The sequence below is a fragment of the Cadophora gregata genome, assembly GCF_030347475.1.
Source record: "Cadophora gregata isolate MNR1 chromosome Unknown scaffold_8, whole genome shotgun sequence".
NCBI lineage: Eukaryota > Fungi > Ascomycota > Leotiomycetes > Helotiales > Ploettnerulaceae > Cadophora > Cadophora gregata.
The window spans coordinates 805,824-826,506 of NW_026695931.1; the positions used below are offsets into that span (position 1 = coordinate 805,824).

A 20,683-nucleotide genomic window follows, 5' to 3' on the forward strand; every position below is an offset into this window, starting at 1 on the left:
ATGGAGTGAGTGTTGAGGACCTGACGGCAAGGCTGGCCTGGACCTTTTCGAGGTTGGCTCACGGCCCGGCTCTCGATAAGAGATGTCTGGGGTCTTATCTTAGCGCTTCATGCTTAGTCACCCCTTGCGACCGCCTAGTGTGTGATTGAGAACATTCTCAGACATCCATATGAACGAAGATTAATCTCGACTATTCGTAGTATTCATTCTTATGACCTACTGCCCGAAGACCTTAGATGCCATACAGCTCTTAAGAAAAGGCGGGGCTGTTTGGTAGCCAGTAGCTAGCTACCTCACAAGCTCAGTGAAGGTATAAACCTTGACATATGAGGATCAAGTTCAAGAAGATTTGATGTTCCCTGTTTGTTTTCTTGTCTTCGCTGGATGGGTTGGTTAAGTTTCTGGAGAATCCCAGTTGGTTCTACTCACTGGATCCAATATATATACTTAAACCAGTGATGCTGAAGGCACTGTCAAAGGGGAGAGAGAGCACTATTCAAACAAGAAACGAACATCGGATTAAACGTGCCTATCTAATATCTAACAATTTCTCTCATGCTTTCTCTTTCTCCTTGCGTCTGTGATTCCCAGCTTTCCACTATTCTTCTCATCATCTCAGAAACGAATCACCAATCACTAGCTAAGCATGCACCTATCATTGCCCCTCCTCGTTCCTCCACTTCTCTCTCAAAATCTCAAAGCTCCCAAGACTCCATCATAGGCTTCTCTCTTCTCATTCGGAAAAACACAAAAGCAAAGAAAGCGAGCGGCTCGATGGTATATACTCATACAGGAATTTCTGATTCCGAAAACAAAGGAAAAATCCTGGACTTGTCCTCAGAAGGCGGCCTGAACAGCAGCAGGCCACTTGATCCGAAAAGAGGACCAAGACCAGGATTCAAACGACAGCAGCAATGAACGCCATGCAAATGCTCGCAGATGAGCCAATTTCATCCTTCCATCGGATGTGATGTGATGATCTTCGAGATACAGGAAAGCGATTTTTCGGACAACGCACTTGAAACGAGACGAGACGAGACGAGACGAGACGGAAAAGCAAGTATTTATATGTATTCATGTGCCCAGCACCCACTTCGGAACTCGTCACTGGTTATATATTAAGCGATCATGCAGCGAATCGGCGGAATTTCTTCAGGTTTGTGACGACGTCGTCGGAAGGAGTGAAAGGCTTTCCTGCTACAACTGCACCATTTGCCCAGGGCTGGCCTGAGATGACTCGGTGTACACTGGTGAGTTTCTCGAAGGGGATGCTGTCGGAAAGGGTGAATCGCTTTGTGGTTGTGTTGTTGTTGGTAGTGGTACCGGGGTTTTGGATGACGAACTTGTAGATGAGGATCACGACGACGATGATTATGATGATAAGGACTATTTAATTAGGTCAGCAATGTTTCGAAACGGGGAATTTCAGAATGTAGTGAAGCAAGAGGGTACATACCACAGATACCCAAGCACCACCACTTCCACTTCCTTGTGTTCCTGGCACTTTGAATGGCAGTTCCGATTTGCTCGTTTCCTTTGTCCATGTTATCAACAACCTCCTCTCCTTTCATCTCGATGTTGACGACTGCTGCCTCTTGTTGAACGACCAAGTTGTCCATATCCTGGAACATCTCCGCGAGTTCAATCATTTGGCTCTCGATCTTCTTGATGGCAGCATTTCGGTCCTGAACGGCAGAAAGAACAGCTCTGGATTGACCTCTGCGATCGCTCTGCATGAGTGCTTGTGAGAACATCTGTTGGTTTGGATCCTCAACAGCTTGTCGAACTTCTTGCTCAGTGGCATCTGGTCGGACGATTCTGTATTGGCGTGCTGCTTGGTCTTTCACTTTTCTGTTGAACTCAGCGTCCATCTGAAGGTAATCTTCTCTCGTCCTCTTGAGATCGCGATCGACTTTCCCAACCTGGGGAGCGTTTCTAGGAGATCCTGATTCCGGCTTTTGCTTAATGTCCTTTACTTTGCCTGTCATGTTACGAAACATGGCCATAATCTCAGACGTTGCATAGTCCAGCTCCTTGCTCGAATTCGCACCTGGCTCGTCCAAAGCTCGTTGCTGTGGGCCGCGAAGGGCGTTGATGGCAGACTTGACTTCTTGGATGCCTCTATCAATGTCGCGGCAGGAGTTGAGAATTGCATTAGGGTCTGCTTGTCGCCCAAACTGAGAGCCATTCTGTGCGAGAGGCTCCATTTCAACATTTTGGCCTATTCAGCTGGCAATTAGTCGCATGCTCACCCTTTCATAATCTGTAGAGAGCCGTCGACTAACCAGCATATTCGTCTCTTCCCATTGCTGGTGCAGCGTACTGTTGGCTTCCATATTGTGGCGATGGTGCAGCACCATATGCAGGTTGTTGGTATTGTGGTGATTGACCCCCTCTCTGGTCATATGGGTTCGCACCGCCTCGTCCGTATCTATTTCACTCAATGTTAGTACCATCGTTCGAGACAATGTTGTGTTTTACGTATGGCACGACTCGTCGGAATCGTCGTGCGACCGTGTCGGAAGCGCTCGAGGTTGGAAGAAGGACTGACCCGTTCTGTGACATGATTATTAGTATGAAGTTTCTACCAGAGGAACTTGAATTGTGTCGGGAGTATCTTCGAATTTGCTTTTGCGCGAATGAAGACTGTCGGTCATGGAAAGGAAGAGAGAAGCAGGTGAAGCACGGCCGATGCAAAACACGAGGAGAAGAGGTTGAAACATACATTCATCCTGACAAGGTTGGCCCCCTTAACGGTCTTGTTTTATGATCCGCGGCAGAAGCAATCTTATTGCCCTGTTCTTGCAAGTGCGGAATCGATGTCGGCGACGGATAGATGAATGGTTGCTTGCGGATTGCAGAAAGTATATCAGAATTGCGAGTATTCTATGGGAAACTATGGTTGTTGAAGGGGGAGGAGTGGTATTTGTCTGGTCAGGAGAAACTGGTGTTCCAGCAGTGTCCCTGTCTTGAAAAGGACCGGACCAGACAGTTTGTGTCTGGGCTAAGGGGCTCGGCGCCAGGAACGCCCGATGCAACTCGGCTTAGCCACAGATTGAGTGCAATCCAGTAGATCGGCAGCAATTTGTGTGGCAGAGAGTCAGCGCCTTGAACGTCGTGTGGTGGCGGCAGACGTGAAGAGAGAGGCAAATAAATGTATTTTTGGATCTGACCGAGCTCCCCACACCACTGTTTACTTCAGCAAAAGCTCGTACAGCACGCAAAGTCTCGATACGAAAGCTAAGTGATGCAGTTCGCTACGTTGCATTTGAAATCTTGCGGAAAGAGCCTCAAGGAGGACTGAGAGTGTCGATATTTTGACTGATACATGGCGTTTGCTGTTCAACCATTTCTGCAGTCCCCGGTCCTTGATGTCTGTCACCTTTATATGTCCAAACTTCTCACACGTTTTTACATGTCCTTTCACATGGCACCGATATGCCGACAACAGTTACGTTATACGATCAAGAGCCGCTCGGTTGGAGAGAGTGACAGACTTCAGCCCGCCAGGCAACGCAATTGCCATCCATTCGTGTGCGTTTGGAGGCGCAGTTCAACCTCAGGCGGGAAAAGCTGTTGCCGGGAATTACTATCGATTGCAAAGAGGGGCATTGCAAAGCATGCTTCGTGGAAGCCTGACTCAATCTTTGTTCATGTGTGGGATGCTCATTGGGAGGTCCAGGCATGATCCGAAGAGAGATGGATGATTGAAATTGTGACTAATCATGTGATACTTCACCTGATCTTGGTGCCTCCCGCTGCCCTTTCGCATCGAATTGCAGATGCAAGGTCATACAGGATAAACCTTCAAGCTCTGCACCAGTACATCTCATCAAAGTCCCAATAGTTCTTATGCTTGAATCTCATCCCGGCTCAGTCTGTCTAGTCCACTACCTTGTGCATCACAACGGAAGTCAACAAAGTCATGTGACAATCTCAACCCAGGCCCAAATGGAAGCTACTTTACTTTTCTCCTCTGGGGTGTATGCCACAGAGTTGAAGGACTGATACTGAGAATCAATGAAGACAATTAGTCTCAAACATGTTTCCACATCCTCACTTATATCTAGGTAGCGTCTATGATTCGGCACTTGGATCTACGACTTTACTAGCTCAAGTTGCTGATCCGTTCTCGCCTTCTCGGCCTTTAGTTTCCTACCCTTTACAACCAGAAGCCTCGTGATAGCTACATCACCTGCTGCACTTTTCATTGCTTCTTCAAATATCTCCCCTGCAGCATCAGACACTGCGCCTCTGTCCAACAGCAGCTCCACGATATCTTTTTCCCGATGGCGGATAGCAGCATCTAGCGCAGTCTCAGTCCCAGACCATCCGCTCTTCATTTTGACATCAGCTCCGTGGTCAAGCAGTAACTCCACGATATTGGCGTGTCCCTTGGTCACTGCGAGATACAGCGCAGTTGTGCCACGGTCTCCTTTCACCTCATTTGGGTTTGCTCCTCTCCGTAACAGTTCCTTGACGATAGGCACTCTTCTCCAAGTGATTGCCGCTCGCAAGGCACTACCATACTCCCCTCCTTGAACTGTTATACTCGCACCTTTGTCTAACAAATACCGGATGCATCTCTCACTGCATAGTGGAACAGCAGCCTGGAGGACGTGGCCATATACCCCGCCCTCTTCATGAATATTTGCGCCAAGTTTCAAGAACAGCCTCACAAGCTCTTCATTCCCGCTGAATGCTGCCGCCTGAAGAACGTTCCCGTATCTCCCTCTTAGGTCGATCTTACCTCCCTTTTCCAAGATCATTCTGACTTTCTCCTGATTTGGCGGTGCTGCATGCAGTGCAGTTCCGAAGTCCCCTCCTTGAATATTAGTATCAGCTCCGTTATTCAGCAATAGTTGCACATTATCTTCGCTCCCCATGGCAGCCGCACCTTGCAAAGCAGTCCAATATTTGCCGCCTTTGGCATTTATGTTTGCACCTTCTGAGAGGAGGAGCTGGACTACGCTCTGGTTGTGCGTGGTCGCTGCTGCCTGCAAAGCATTACCGAATTCGCCACACTGGTCATTGACATCGGCTCCTTCATCCAACAATAACTTGACAATACGTTCGCAATTGTCACCTGAACCCGATGCTTGTGTTGCTGCCTGCAGTGCAGATCCGTAGGTGCCGGCGTGGATATCGATTTCTGCACCATTGTCGATCAAAAGCCTCGCAACTTCTTCATGGCCCCAATAAACCGCCTCATGAAGAGCAGTTCCAATACGACTTCCTTGAGCGTTGATTTCTGCTCCATTGCTGAGTAGGAAGGCTACTAGCCGCAGATTTCCTTTCGCCGCCGCTGCATGCAGGGCTGTCCCGGTTGAGCCAGTCGACGTATTGATGTCCGCTCCTTCTTCCAAAAGGAATCTGACGACCTGCTCATGTCCATTTGCAGCGGCTACCTCTAACGGGGTGCTCAATCTAATGCTCTTCGCCTCAATATTTGCATGCAAGTCGACTAGCATCCACACCATTTGCTCGTGGCCTTCTCGGGCAGCATAGTGAAGCGGCGTATCGCCGGTCTCATCTGTCAATGTGGCTAGGCTGGCATCACTTTTCAGGAGCAGATAAACAACTGTTTGGAGATTGAAGCTCGCTGCAAAAAATAACAAGTCAGCATCTCGATACGGTCTCTTTCTCCTCCAATCTTTCTGGCCAATGGTGTGGTAGAGGTGTTTCCAGGTGTCGAATATAATTGGATGTGACTCGAATCTTTCAACGATGTATTCTTGCTTTTGTCCATGTCTTTCTGCCTTTTCCGAGTGTAAAATCCAATATTCGGTAGCATATTGAAGAAATGTAAACTCCTTTTCAATGCCTTCGGTGGCTTCTGCCGCCCTTTCAATGACATCTTCAAACCCCAGATACGCAAGACATGATCTGGACAGGTTGTCTTCACAGACACCAATGATCTGTACATCGGAAAGATCATTGCTTGCTGGTGTCAAAAGGTTTCTCAACCCTTTGCTGCGCATAAACTCTTTAACTGTTTGATGGAAGAGTTGAACAGTATTACCCCTCACCTCAGCCAATCCTCCGGACAGACTCTTTGCTAATCTTATCATCCTGTCATCCGAGTCCACAAAATCCGGAGTGTTCTCAAGTGCCTTTTGAGAAGATACTAGACTCTTCTCATTACAAGCCAAAGCAACACGCAATTCTGCAATGGTCAGTGGCCGCTCGGCTAAGCATAGCCATTGCATTAACTGGGACGCTTTCGCCCTGAGAGGCTCTGGGATATCGTTTGATAAAATCTGTTCGTACTGCGCAAAGAGTTCGTTTGATTCATCCTCCAGCAGTCTAGGCGCACTCGCCAATGAACACATGCCATCATTGAGACTTTTCACAATCTTCGGCACCCGCAGACTTGCCCAAAGAAAAACTCCCTCGGCTTTCTTGACGATTGCTCTTTCTAGGGCTAGCCTCTCACCTTCATCTTCCAAATGCCAACCCTCAATGGCCACTTTCAACTGGTAAGCAACATATCTGGCCAGACCCCTCTCATTCCACTCTTCGACATTGATCACCAGTCCTTGGTTCACAGCAACGGTAGGATAGTGTCGACATGAGATGCATATTTTGGTCGTGCCTCCCGCAGCTACAATGCTGTCGTTCAACTCATGGAAGAAGCCTACCAGCTCGCCCGCTACCAGCGGGTCGCCTTGATCAGCAACCTCATCCAACGCATCAACAAAAATGACCATCTCCTCCCCTCTCAAAGGTCTCAAGCACAAGACTGCGGATAGCAGTTGCCGCAGCTCGGCCACTTGCCATTCCCAATTCCGTCCGTATTCGCCAAACTCTTTTACCTTCTCGTCATACGCGCTGAATATCACACTGCGAGCGGCCGGTGACCATTTGTAGAGCTGATGTAGCAAGGATCGCAGCATACCCAGCTGGGACTTCTGAAGAAATGTTCCATTGCCGTGAAGGAAGAAAGAGAGACGGATATCTCGAGGATAGCAAGCACCAATGTGGTTGTAGAGGAAGGCCATTAAAGTTGACTTTCCGGTTCCGGGATGGCCTTTGATCCAAAGGAGTCTCGTAGTAACGGCGGAATTGCCGGATGTCGGAGATTTAGACCAGGCTTGGAACGAGGGGTGTGAAAGAAGCCAGGTACAGGTCAAGGGCTGCGCAGCTGATGTCGCATGCAGGCGATCGTGCATTGATGGGAAAGCGAGGGAATGTAGGCAAGCTTCTCAAGTCAGTCTTTTCTGTTCTACAATCGTATTAAAAGTAAGAAACTCTTACGGATATCTTCAAGTTGGATCTCGTTTTCAAGTTCTGTCACCAAAATTTGTCAGATGCGGACCAGTTGGGCAAGGAAGGCGACAAAGAATGGCATTTTATGCTGTAAAACTGACTTGTGGTAGCTTCCTCTACAACCTCCCGTAACTTGCTGGACACCTTCTGGTATCCTTGGCTCTTTTCACTTTCGAAACGGCAAACAGTTCGGTGGTCGCACCCTGGCATAAATACGACGTTTTCCGTATCAACCAGCATGGTTCCACGAATTTCATCCACTATCTACAATTTTCAAGTCAGTCTTGTCGCTCGACAACATGACTTGCGTAAGCTTTGCTCTCAGATGCAATGGCGTTTCGCACCTAAGGGTTCTACGTACCAATTCACGTAATGGCGGAGTGCTGGTCTGCTCAATGAACGAAAATATTTTCAAACATTTCGCATGATGTCGGAACTCCTTGGAGATTGAATACAAGTCTTTTGAGTTCCTCCCAAGCGCTGATATTAGCTCGTGTCGTGTCCTTCCCATCCAGCGAGATGCGAGGGGAATAGTTGCAACTTGTGCTATGACAGCTAGCAAGTCGGCCGGGTTGGATCCCCCGTGCGGCGTGGAGAGGAAGAGGATGGAGGGTACAGCGAGAAGAATGTGTTTGTATCGACGTTCGATTTGACAGACGTTGAGAGCCTAGGATAGGAACTTGGTAAGTGATATGTTTCACAGAAGAAGTTGAAATTTTTAGAAAATGGATGCGTGACTGACTTTCTTCACAACGATTCCACCCATGCTATGACAGATAAAAATGAGTGGGCGTCGTTGCTCCTGGTCTTCCTGTCAGTATTACGTCATAAACGCGGCAGAATATGCCGTTGTTTATAGATCTTGGGTGTGACTTACCTCTTTGCTCAACCTCGTTCCATGAATCTCTTCGAGCAAATCTCTGGCGAAACTTTCAAAGTCCCCGGTTTCGAGTGAGAACACCACATTCGCTCTATACCCAAAGCTGTATATCCTCGCTCCTGGAAACTTTTTCGGCAATGAATCCTGTAGCCAGAAATATGAGGATTTTTTGTCCGTCCATGTTGAGTATGCGTCTCCTGTTATTCCGTGGATGGCGATTATGTCAACGGGATATTGACGCTCGGATGGCGGAGTAATGGTGGGATTGGGGATGTGGAGGGGTAGGAGACCATATTTATTTTCTCTCTCTGGTTTCGTACTCTTGAGTATCACAGCTGTGGTAATCACTTGTCGTTCTGGTGGAATTATTTGTTTGGGGAGAGGTGGGGAAGAACTGGAAGTTGAGGTTGTTTGAGGGTTTCTCCGCCAAAATCTGGAGAGCGATATCTTGAGGCAAAAACGATCAGTACGAGACCTTGATCGGTCTTAAAACTGATTTATTAATGAAAGATACTTACAATTTTCATACTTATACAACAACTCAATACAACAATCAAGTTTGATATCAGGAATTGGCGACAATCAAATCAAAGGTATACACGACTCAAACGAGACCGAGGCAAGAATGTCAACAAAATACAAACAGAAAATGCGCAGAGATCAAAAATAAAAATAATAAAAATAATTGACGGAAAAGAGACAAACAGATAATTATTTCACCACCAAAAGAAGGCAGCGTCCAATTCGCCCCCAATCAGCCTACGACACGTGCAGAAAACTCAGCCCATTGGTGTGGGAGGCGCGCGCAACGGCCTGCAGGGTGTGGAGCGTGGCTTGGTGCTGCATCAGGGGGGTTTCGACAGCGTTGAAAAACCCGATGGTTTGGAACGCATGATTGGCAAGGCTGCTTTGCTCGATGAGAGGAGACAGGGCAGAAAAGTTGTGTGGTATGGGACTGGAGAAGGCATGGGCGAGAGGGCGGGATGATACGATACTGTGCAACTGCGGCTGGCGGAAGTCCGGAGATCTTGCCGGGCTTCGCCTTCGGCATTTCGAGATACTACAAGTAGGATAACATCAAAATAAGGAAACTGGTCAAAAGCTCTGATGTCAATATAGGCGTTTCTTGTCGTTCAACAATGACATCCGATGAAGAGTTGCGAGATGAGGAAGATGAATGGAAGAGCCTAAGCCATTTTTAGTTTCCCGCGGTCCGTACCGATGTGTCTGAAATCTAGTTTAGTCTGGACACCCTGACTGCTGATACGATGGGCGTTGGCTGGGCGGCATGTATTAGTGTTTCAGAGCTCATGTATGATAGAGGCACGGCTCGCTGTGAGCATCTCTGGAGTTTTACCCCGCCATCTGCCGATTCTCTCTTCCAAACAGAATTCTAAGATAGTTCTTAGATTCAGGCTTAAGGGTGACCATGGATTATCAGAGCAAGATTAAAATGATGCACGACATCGGACGACAAGTTTCCGTCATATTTCTGCGAGATGAATCAAAGCGAGCTTGGAAACTGCTCAGCGTTTGATTCATCCAGTTTGCAGTCGTCCTCGCTTCGTTTGGAAAGGCTACACCATGTACTTCACGTTCACATTATCAGTCTGCCTACACTAACGGCGCATTTATTGGGACTGGTAGAGAGAAATTTTCATAGAATGATTTGAATTCTGAAAAGAAAAGTTTAGATAATAAAGGTAACTGAAGAAAAGTCCAGGCACAGTGGCCTCAAACTTCCACTATTATTTAATCTCATGGATGTACGGATGTAATGCTGATTAGTTAAGAGAACTACTGACCGATCAATTTTTGGTACCACACTTGGTGCACTTCTTACCTTTTTTGACAAGAGTTTGGCACTTCTTACACTTTAGTTTGTATGTTAAGCCGAGGACTGGTTGGTCAGTCTCTGAGGCGACAGCTTCATTGACAAGAGGATCATGTGGATCTTGTGTGGGCTGCATAGTGTCATGTCTGTTCGTCATGGTGTAAGTTATGTGGTATCAGTGGATGATAAGTCTTGCTTGAGATCAATGTTCCTGGACAGTTGTGTTTGTGGACAGTTGGTTTTGGGAGAATGACAACGTGCTTTTATGCTTACGAGGTCAAGCTATGGTGTATAGGCTAGATTACTGTACGCATTTGAACAGGATATGGAAACAGCTTGACACTCGCTGAGCAATGTGACGATGACATCTCCAGGCATGGAATTGCTGTACTGAAGGCTGCCATGACTGTAGAGCAAACCTATCTTTGAAAGCTGTTCTTTCATCTAGATTATGTGCTCTAAGGACTAGGGCCCACTTCATTGATATCATAATATGCTTTAATTACATTTGCTTTGGTGCGACTGTTGAACAATATCTCACATTTTTCATGTACATCTCTTAGGTATTACGATTTGAGTTCTCATTCGTCGGATTCGTGCATAAGCCTTTCATAGACAAATAATTTGCTTGTCGAAGTAAACGTTTGTTCAAACAACTAAGAGAAACAAACTGTGCCCTTTGTCTCTTCATATTGTTCCAGTTCTTGCACCAAGCCTCCAAGAGACGAGCTACTTTCATTGAATTGGACAAAGGAACACTAAATCCAAAGTGTATAACATTCTTTGGGAAGCCACGAGAAGGTACCAATAATCCGTTAGCAAAATCGACATTCAACCAATTCCTTAACGCGCCACCACAACCGAAATACAAATGGCTACGCTTAGTCCCACCGTCACGGCTCCTCTACCTCTTAAAATGGGAAGTGAATCCTGGACTGGTACGGGAGATGATGATATTGATGACCCGTTGTATACACGCGCCATTTCATTCAAGGAGCATGTAGATTGGGATCGTCTTTGTGAGCTCGTCTCGACTCTTCACAATGGAATTCCTTGTCGAATTGGGGAGAACTTCTCCATCGGGCACTTCAACATGGTTCGACAGCTCATATTTTCGGACGGGACGAAATGGGTTGCTCGCTTACGGCTTCCCGAGCTGAAGGAGATTTTCGGGAATAGAGAGGCTCTTGATCCTGTACGATCGATGCAGAGTGAAGTTGCGACTATGAAGCTCTTGAAGAACACAAAGCCAGCATTTCATCAAGAATCAGAAATAGCAGATACGAGCAGCAGGCTGCAAACAAGCACCCTCGTTCCGGATGTTTACCATTATGATCTGGATATAGACAACGATATCGGCGCACCATATATCCTTATGAGCTACATTCACGGAAACCTAGCTTCGGATCAAAGTATCATGCTAGACTGCCCTCCAAATCAGTTCGGGAGTCTGGCGCAAGACCTGAACTTCCGCATGCAGATGGCACGTATTCAAGTCGACCTAGCATCGCTGACGTTCGACAAGATCGGTGCTTTGTACCAGGAAGGCAACGGTTTCGTGATAGGGCCTGAGATACAAACTGGATTAGGTCCATGGGATAATGCATTGAACTATTACCGAGATGTCAGTCATCATTTGATATCAGTCGCCAGCGAAGAAGCGGATTCTGAGGTCAGAGAATCTGAAGCTTTCACAGCGATTCCCAAACTTGTTGAACGCTTGATGGCGATCAATGCTGAAAGAGGACCGATGGAGAAGCAATTTGCACTCGCCAATCGGGATTTTGGACCCCACAATTTGTTGGTGGATGCCGACTTCAATATCGTTGGCTTGATCGACTTCGATGGTGTACTGGCTGCCCCGCTCCCTGCGGTTGCTCAGTTCCCACAGATGGCAGGCTTTGACCGCCTGGTCCCTGGATCTGTTGAAACTGACCCTGTTGTACTTGAGAGCTTAGTTACATCTGAGTCTTTGATGAAACAGTACAAAGACTTTGTTATGTTGGCAGAGACAGAACATGCTGGTGGTAAAACGGAGCCAATGATCGCCGAGATGTTGCTTTCAGACATGTCGTTCATTGTTGAGGGCATGCAGAGTTTCTCGATGCACTCAGAAGAAGTCAACGATGAGTGGAAAGCTGCGTTTGAGACCTTTCTGGAAAAGCACTCGGCGTGATGTCTCATGACTCCAGGCGACTATTCCTTCCCCCTGTAAATACGCAAACGAATTCGACTTTCAATGAATTGCGCTTCTTACCATTTCTACCATTTTTTTGCTGCTAAATGTGACTCTTTCTTAACCTTTGAGTCGTGATATCATTTAGAGAACCTTTCAGCATGTGAATTTATTCCTATATCTCTTGGCCCCCTTCTTGTCAAGACCAAACGTGGCAGACGCGACAAGACTATGTTTTGATATTGCATGAATAAGCCGTCATTCACCTCTATCGTGTCGATAGATGACGATAAAGTCACCATCGTTTGTGGACGGGCTCTGTCAGATTGACGATATAGTCTTTTTTCGGGCTCCTTTAACAACCTCTAATCCGTCGAACTGTATCCAAAATATCCTTCAAGCTCTCTACGAACACTATCAGCGAAATGCCAGCTCCCTCAGGTCTCAACATGCTAAGCAATCCCTTCAAACTCTGCCCCGGTAGCGCCCTGATCACGCCAAAAAGGTTGACGTTCACCCGCGAGTCTAATCAAGTTCGTCGCAACCCCTCCGGCAATAAACGCGAAGCATATGTTCCACCAAGCCCTGCTGAAATTAGACTGATCACCCGCAATAAATGTCTGAAGGCAAAGAGAGCAGGAATTATTCTCAAAGGCACGGCCCAAATCCAACTTACAAAAGGCAAGTTCTGATCACCTTGATCACCGCTCAAGGCCTGGAGCTACCAAACTGACATAAGCATTTTGATCAGATAGTTCTCCTGAAATCCTCAAGATTCTCCCCAACGAAATCAACCTCAAAATCCTCAGAATACTGGAGCACAATACGCTCGAGCTGCACTATCAACGCGTCCAGGATTTCGGCCTCGTCTGTCTTGCGTTGACATCAGTCCACTTTTATAAGATCTGCAAAACGGTCCATCCGGGTCCTCTATCAACTACCCGAGGTGATGCCCTCAGAGATGAGAAGAACAAGTTTTGGGCTTGGTCGCTGGAGCGACATATTGGTGATTTCCTTGGTCCAATGTATGAAGTTCGCGAGCCTGATTCGAGATACGGTTGGTACTTCACATTCTATCTACTTAATTAGCTACAATGCTGACTTAAAACGTTCCATAGGATTCTACACCAGACATGGTTCTCCTTTCCTTCTCAAGGATGCTGGTCGAAGTGGCGGCCATGATAAGCCGTCGAATACCGACGATATATTTGGTTGAGCTCCAACAGAGAAAATTTCATGCTGGAAACGTCTTTATGCTGGGGTAGGAAGTGTTATTTGTATCAAGACCATCCGATCTCGACTGGATACGCCGGTAACGGGTTAATTGACTTTGACTGGACATAAGCGAGGTAAACAGGGAAGTGTACCCTTTAATTCCGTGTGGCGAAGAAGCCGGAATAGCTCCCTCATTCCTTCTGAATAATCATTTTTCGAGGCCGATCAAGAGGGAAATCTGTATGATAGATCAGGGAACATCAATCGGGGAATTTAGATTCGCAGAAATGTGCAGGCAGCAGTATTTGATACCTTGAACAATCGCGGTTGCCTGGGGAATGAAACGCGCCCGCCTCGCTTGCCTTTGTGACTAACCAACCGAATGCAGGTACCCGTAAACTATCCTTCCCTTATAAACCCCAGCGGCCACCTCTAACCAGCAACCTCAGTCATTCTTCTTTCCCAAAAAGTCCTATCATAAACATCATGGACGCTCTTCTTCTCGCAAATAAGGCTTCGTACCTATGCCAAGTCGCAGCCTTTCAGCAGAAATCCTCCATGCAACTCGCAAACAAAGGCGCTGGAACCATATCTCAAGAGACACTCTCTGATGCGGACACAACCATAGGGGCGAGAATAAGACCGCTATCTGAACAAGATAGAGACTCTGGTCATGTTCCAAGTGTGTATGCGAGAGAGAAGGCCGCGGTCGCGGATGTTCATGAGTTGAGGGTGAAAGTTCGAGGCCCACCAGCCGTGACCGTAAGTACGAAGAACGAGCTCGTCGGGAAATTAACATGACGCTGATTAATTAGCAGACTTCAAGCTATCAGTTTGATAGGTTGTATGGGCCGGAAAGTACGTCAGATCAGATTTATGATGATCTCTGCGGAGCTCTGATTCCTTGGGCTGTAAGCTATGAGTTCCTCGTTTTCGATAGAATACTTTGACAGAGAGAGCTGACAAAATTGTAGTGGGGAGGCGGCATAAGCACTTTGTTTGCTTACGGTCAGACTGGATCTGGAAAGACCTTTACGCTCGACGCTCTCGAGAGACGAGCTGCTAAAGATCTCTTCGGTGGCCTGGAAGGCAATCGTGATGTTCATATCTCGGTCTTTGACCTTGCTGGGAACGTAGCATCGGGTAAGCTCCCAGATAATTACCCCATATTGTCCCCTAACGTTTCCTAGATCTCCTCAACGACCGCCACAAAATCAGCGTCCTGCAAGACAGTTTCGGTGAAACTCAACTCGTTGGCGCTCTTGAGCCCAAAGTCACATCAGCCAGCGAACTCATCGACCTGATCGAGCGAAGTATGTCCTTCCGGAAAAGCGCACCAACACTGCGAAATGACAGCTCCTCACGCACGCACGCCGTCTGTCGCATCAGAATTGTCAACAAAGACGTCTCGGAAACTCCCGACGGCCTACTCTTTCTCATCGACCTCGCAGGCAGCGAAGCAGCAGCCGACACTAAAGAGCACAGTGCCGATCGAATGAGAGAATCGCGTGAGATCCATAAGTCTTTATCAACGCTGAAAGATTGTATTCGAGGGAGAACGATGTGGTACATGGATCAGGCGCAGGTGGGTCTTGGTGGAAAGTCAAACCCGGTTCATATTCCGTATCGGAATAGTACTCTCACGAAGGTATTGAAACATGTTTTTGATACAAAAGGTCATCGGCATTGCAAGACAGCTGTTGTGGCATGTTTGAGTCCGAACATTGTTGATGTTGGACCGACGAAGAATACTTTTCGCTACGCCGAGCTGCTCAGAATCCCAGTTCCGCCGTTCAAGAAGCCTCAGCACAAGGAAGATATGCCGTCGACTTGGACTTCGACAGTATTAAAAGCTTGGATCGATGATAATGTAAGCCCACGATACTTCAATTCCTAAACACTTGGGAGTAAGATCAGTACTGACAGGTCCAAACACTCAGTCCGGCAACCCACCAATCAACTCCCCCCTCCTCGCACCAACAGAGAACGGAATCCAGATCTGCCGCCTCCCCAAAGGCGAGTTCGTAACACGGTGTCTAAAAACGCCTGGAGTTACCGAAGAACAAGCCCGAGCTTTCTATGACAAGTTCTGGCGTCTACATATCGATTCTCGGAAAGTGCTCAGCAGTACCTCCAACAAAACAAAGGGGGTGCAAGCGAAAGTACCAGATATACAGACACAGAAGTCTGAGGACGGTAGTGGGAAAGACACAGCAAGTGTGCCCTTTCAACAACGTCTCTGCCCAGGGATGTTCATCGAGCGCAAGATGTCCTCTCAATACCTCTCCAAGTTCATGATCATGTGTCCCGTTGGCGCATTTTCCAGCTCAACTCCCAACTCAACATCGAATTCCGCTTCTTCCCAGACTCAATCCCAAGCACAAACCCCAGAAAAATCTTAACAAGACAAATCCTCCAATCCCAAGCCATCCGTCGCATCAACGGGTATCGAACTAAAAGACGGACGGAAATTCATCTGTGCGTTGGTATTGCCTAGTCCGATGGACGGAGCGTATGAGCTGGATGTGACGAGGCAGTACGAGATTGCGGTCGATGAGATGGAGAGAGAATTTGAGATGGAGTATGATGCTAGTAGTCGGTGTTATTATATTACGCTTTGAGTGGTGGTGAGAGTGAAGATGATGCGGTGGCTAGGTCCCGACTGCCGGGTGGGGAAATATTTTCTTGGAAAAGGAGACTGGAATTCTAGGAGAGTTGTCAGTGCATGGCTGGTCGTGACTGTTTAGTAGAGGTTTTAGAAACTTATCGAGCAGATCAGATAATTTTCTCTTGTTTCGGAAATCTCACACTTCCAACGTCAGTGCAGCAAGAAATGCATCCTCAAGACATGGTATCCATTGTACTCCACCCCAATCGCATATATATTCATCAATTCCAAGCATTTCATATAATACCCTCCAGATGCTGTCAATCCGCTGTATACACAAGCTTGTTCTGGTCCTGCACGCCGTACTCCATGTGATGGTATATGATCATCAAACCTGTCCTGTCCCATATCAAAATGCAAACCACATTACAAAACTAGTCTTTGTGCTGTCGAACTTAAACCGGCGCCGAAGCCGACCTCTCCAACCCTCTGTCACTCCCACTCCTAATCTGCCTATCCATTTCAGGCAACAAATCCGGTATCCTGAACGGTTTCGTAACAACACTATCCATACCACTCTCCTTGGCCGTAGAGATCTGCTCGCTCCTCGCATTGGCTGTGACTGCTATTACAGGCACGTGAGCAACAATACTACCCTCTCTTTGCAACTGTCTGATCATCTTGACACAGGTTAATCCGTCCATGATAGGCATCTCGAGATCCATAAGTACGACCGAGAGCTCGATTCCGTCGACCTCGAGACCTTTCCAGAAGCGGGATTTCTCGAGGAAGGAGAGGGCCTCACGGCCATGATTGGCAACGGAGACGATACAGCCTGCGCTTTGGAGTTGTCGAGAAAGGACTTTTTGGTTTACGATGTTGTCTTCTACAACTAGGACGTGTTTTGGTGCGGATGGTAGACTCGGCTGGAGGACACTGGTGCGGAGCTTCTCTACAACTTCGGGGCTGACGACTCGTGGGACGTCAATGCGATCGGCGGAGAGTGCAGAGAGGGATGCGGTCGGTCGTCTGCAGCGACGTGCGCGGATGTAGAATGCAAAGGTGCTTCCGACACCGACTGAGGACGTCACACCTATTTGACCACCTTGTAGCTCTGTCAATTGCCGACAGATGAACAGCCCGAGACCAGATCCGCCATATTGAACGTGGGTACGTGGTGAGGTTTGCGAGAATCGCTTGAAGAGCAGAGTTCGCTCGACTTCATTTAGACCTCGACCACTATCTTGGACTTCGACGTGAAGATAGACTGGTTCCCCTGTGCCCCAAGCACTCCCTTTTGTCATGTCTCGGCGGTTGGCTGTTCGAGGCAGGTATTCGATGCTGCCATTCGTCGGAGGCTGAGGAGACGCTCCAAGAATAATGACAATTTTCCTCCTTGACTCAGTCATTGTGAATTTGATCGCATTTGTGACGAGATTGATGAGAACTTGTAAAAGTCGACTAGGATCGAGCTTCACCCAATCGACGGCTAGATCCGCATAGGAATTGTCAACCTGGAATCGAAGGTCGATATCGCTGTTCTGGATCTCGACGTCGAACATTTTCAGGGACGCCTGTATTGTAGAAACTGGTTGGACGTCGACGGGAGTTATGATCAGGAGGTCCGAGTCAAGTTTTGAGAGTGTCAATACATCGTCGATGATTCGTTTCTGATGCTGGGCACACAGAACGATCGTCTCTGTCGCATCTGCATAGCCTTCAATGACATCTCTCGGAATGATGACATCGTTCTTATCGCAGTCGAACTGCGAAAGAGAGGTGCCGATCCAATCAGCACACTGAACAATAGCTGATAGTGGATTTCGCATCTCGCTAGATGCGAATGTTAGCAACGACTGAAGCCTCTTCCGGGGGATTGGTAGAGACTTACTGCGATGTCATATCAATGAAATTCTCTTGTTGCCTCTTGAGTTCAACAGCTTCGAGCATTTTCCGCTTCTGAAAGCCTTCCATCCACTTCTGTCGACTGATGTCTGTGATACATCCAAGAATTCCAACAACGGTCCCATCTGTTGCAAGCTCCGGATATGCAGCAGCCAGAATCCAAGTAAAACCCTCCACCTTTTCACCATCAACGAGATCCTCGGGCACGAAGGGTCTTTTGAGTCTTATTTCAAACGAAACCGATTCCCCTCGGAGCAATTTAGCCCATTCCTGGCTCATCAATGGAAGGTCTTCTTCCAATAGAACGTCTAACCAGCTCTGATATATGAATTAGCAATTGTGAATGAGATTAGTTTACTACGAATTTGTGTTGTACATACCATTGGTGTAAATGAATCCCGAGGATGCCCAGTGAGCCTTCATGACTGAAGTCAGCGGGAGTCGGTTAGCGTTTAAGAGCATCTTACTCATAGTAATTTTCATTGCAGTACACCAACAGTCCATCAGGCTCAATGTGATAGATTCCAACGGGAGCAAGATCGGCCATCCGTCGGAACCTAGTCTCGGTCTCTAAAGCTTCGTGTGTTTGAAGGGCAAGTCTTTTAGTTAGCAATTTCCGATCTCGAGCCGCCCGTCGAATTTCCTCCTCAAACAGCACTGCAGACTTTGGTGGTTGATCAGCAAATGAACTTAATCTTTGAGATAAGATACTAACAGCGAGAGAAGTAGCAAGTTGACGAGTCAATAGCTCAATAAAAACTCTATAATCTGCATCGAATCTTCTTCGAGGATTCAAACCGAGTATGAGAAACCCCAAAAGATTGTCTGCGGTAGAGCGAATAGGTAGGAACACAGCAGCCTTTTCAGGCGCTCCATCTGGAACTTCCATATCTCGAGCAATAAATTCTGGTAGTGAGTTATCCTCAACTCGAAGCAACGTTGGATTGTCTGATCTGACCAACTCCAAGAAGGTCGGAAGGAACAGCTCCATTGATTGGTCGGTTGCAGCGGGAGGGATATTTGAACAAGTGTCAGGGATCCGAATTTTTCCTTGGAGGATCCAATTTCGGTTTGCGCTGCTATCGGATGCCTCGGACGCAGATTCACTGATATCGGGGTTTACAGAGTAGAGAACTGTAAATGGCAAGTCTGGGTGATCTGCACGAAGAGAGAACATCAACTGCTGCCAGAAATCTTGCGGGTCTCGAGATGAAGATATGTATTGGCCTGATCGTAGAAGAAAGGCCATACGACGATCTGCGATAACTTGCCGGGTTGTGTCAAAGACCGGATTGTAGCTATGGTGAATATCAGACAAATACGTGTTAAAGATAAAATCACACAACAGTGGTCATAACTTTCAAACGTGTAGGGACTTACAAGGCTACATCATCGTTGTCTCCAAGAAATGGAATCATGGCTATCGAAAAGTATGTCTCCTCAAGATACCCATGCCGCTCGATGTAGAAGCGAGCGTCATCAAGCACAGTAGAAGCTCCAGTCGTATATGCTTTTTCGAAAGCCGGAATGAAATCACCTTCAATCTCTCCCCATGCTTCTGAGAATATCTTGCCCATCATCCCTGGATGCTTCTGGCCAGTGACATGCATGTATGGCTCATTATACATCATTGTTCTTTGCCGTCCCCAAAACATAGCTGCCGGCCGTGGATCACTCATGAGGAAGTTGACTCGACGCCTGAGTGTGGCACCCCACGAACTGATTGAGCCTAGCTCAGTGGATGCCCAGTCAAATTCCATGAAAAACTCATGGTGAGCGGAGGGGATTTTCTCCGGGTAGGCTCTGATGAAATCCAGGCGGTCGAGCGTCTCGGACTTTTGAATACTTTCGGGTATCGTCAGCTTGGCCGTCCCGCTATTTGGTGGTTTCTGGCCTTCACGAAGTCGAAAAGCAGCAATCTGGGCTTCCAGGGAGTCGTCTGACAAAAGTCTCGTTCGTGACTGTGTAGGGGAGTGTGAAGGTCGTATACTAGCTGTTGTATGTGTCCTTCCGAGCTTTGGCGCTTCAGATTGCCGTCTTTTTGCACTGATGTATTCATATTCGTCCCCTTCTGCGCCTGTCACAACTCGCCATCGGCCCCTCAGAGTATGCGTTGTCCACCACAGCCCACAATAGCTCATGTGCGGAGACCCGCCCTCCTTTGTAGATGTCGCCCATCTCAGGAATACCGTATACTCAGCATCTCTCGAGGATGCTGCAGTGGCTAGCATCTCATCTCCTACTTTCAAGCCTAAAAGCGGTATCTTCTCCAAGCCCGGGTTGTTGTATATCGGAGTCGCTTTCGCCGACTTCGTGAGGTCGAAGACGAGTGTAGGTCGATCGTCTATGTCTAGAAGTTCGAAGAGTCCCAGCTGTGGTCTGCCATCGCTGTTCGCCGGTTCTGGACTCCAATCCATATCTCTGTTTGCCTGCCGCCGAGCTTCCTCATCCTCCTGGACTGATGGGTGCCTTGAAGCAGACATCCCACCCTCTCCTTGGTTCTTCAAGCCGGTCGCGATTCGACCAAATTGAACCCGTCGCCACCCAAGCCTCTTCGTCAAATCCGCTCTGAAGTGGTGTATCTTTGCGCGCAACCACAATTGATTTGCAGGAACGCCGATTAAGGTTACGCTGCGGGGTGCATTTCATGAGCGCATCGCGTCGCATCACAGTATATCTGGCTCGGGCTCGAAATAAAGGAATAAGAAGCTTGCCAGCGCGTACATGTAGCAAGAGACAACGAAGAAAAAAAAGGGTCAATAGCTGCTTACCGTCGTGGAAGATGGACGTTGAGAT

The 20,683-nt window shown here is 47.6% G+C and overlaps 7 protein-coding genes across 7 annotated transcripts; 4 read left to right on the forward strand and 3 right to left on the reverse strand.

The window, feature by feature from the left end:
• Positions 1–1,126: 1,126 nt before the first annotated feature.
• SSO2 (Plasma membrane t-SNARE, secretory vesicle fusion) lies at positions 1,127–2,565 on the reverse strand (the record flags this gene model as incomplete). Its single annotated transcript, XM_058507449.1, has 4 exons — positions 1,127–1,386; positions 1,457–2,221; positions 2,286–2,431; positions 2,552–2,565. The coding sequence occupies 4 exons, from the start codon at positions 2,563–2,565 to the stop codon at positions 1,127–1,129; spliced, it is 1,185 nt and encodes a 394-aa protein (XP_058356618.1).
• A 1,532-nt stretch (positions 2,566–4,097) lies between these two features.
• ONS95_013803 (uncharacterized protein) lies at positions 4,098–8,676 on the reverse strand (the record flags this gene model as incomplete). The annotated part of the gene is made up of 7 exons (XM_058507450.1): positions 4,098–7,201; positions 7,258–7,290; positions 7,371–7,533; positions 7,631–7,936; positions 8,012–8,071; positions 8,147–8,596; positions 8,668–8,676. 7 exons carry the CDS (start codon positions 8,674–8,676, stop codon positions 4,098–4,100), a joined length of 4,125 nt encoding a protein of 1,374 aa, XP_058356619.1.
• Positions 8,677–10,899: 2,223 nt separating this feature from the next.
• ONS95_013804 (uncharacterized protein) lies at positions 10,900–12,159 on the forward strand (the record flags this gene model as incomplete). The annotated part of the gene is made up of 1 exon (XM_058507451.1): positions 10,900–12,159. One exon carries the CDS (start codon positions 10,900–10,902, stop codon positions 12,157–12,159), a length of 1,260 nt encoding a protein of 419 aa, XP_058356620.1.
• Positions 12,160–12,584: 425 nt separating this feature from the next.
• ONS95_013805 (uncharacterized protein) lies at positions 12,585–12,851 on the forward strand (the record flags this gene model as incomplete). The annotated part of the gene is made up of 1 exon (XM_058507452.1): positions 12,585–12,851. One exon carries the CDS (start codon positions 12,585–12,587, stop codon positions 12,849–12,851), a length of 267 nt encoding a protein of 88 aa, XP_058356621.1.
• A 1,009-nt stretch (positions 12,852–13,860) lies between these two features.
• On the forward strand, positions 13,861–14,564 carry ONS95_013806 (uncharacterized protein; the record flags this gene model as incomplete). Its single annotated transcript, XM_058507453.1, has 3 exons — positions 13,861–14,136; positions 14,193–14,285; positions 14,349–14,564. The coding sequence occupies 3 exons, from the start codon at positions 13,861–13,863 to the stop codon at positions 14,562–14,564; spliced, it is 585 nt and encodes a 194-aa protein (XP_058356622.1).
• Positions 14,565–14,689: 125 nt separating this feature from the next.
• On the forward strand, positions 14,690–15,776 carry ONS95_013807 (uncharacterized protein; the record flags this gene model as incomplete). Its single annotated transcript, XM_058507454.1, has 2 exons — positions 14,690–15,244; positions 15,315–15,776. 2 exons carry the CDS (start codon positions 14,690–14,692, stop codon positions 15,774–15,776), a joined length of 1,017 nt encoding a protein of 338 aa, XP_058356623.1.
• A 661-nt stretch (positions 15,777–16,437) lies between these two features.
• Positions 16,438–20,370, reverse strand: ONS95_013808 (uncharacterized protein; the record flags this gene model as incomplete). Its single annotated transcript, XM_058507455.1, has 5 exons — positions 16,438–17,815; positions 17,874–18,205; positions 18,268–18,304; positions 18,355–19,185; positions 19,268–20,370. The coding sequence occupies 5 exons, from the start codon at positions 20,368–20,370 to the stop codon at positions 16,438–16,440; spliced, it is 3,681 nt and encodes a 1,226-aa protein (XP_058356624.1).
• Positions 20,371–20,683: the final 313 nt, after the last annotated feature.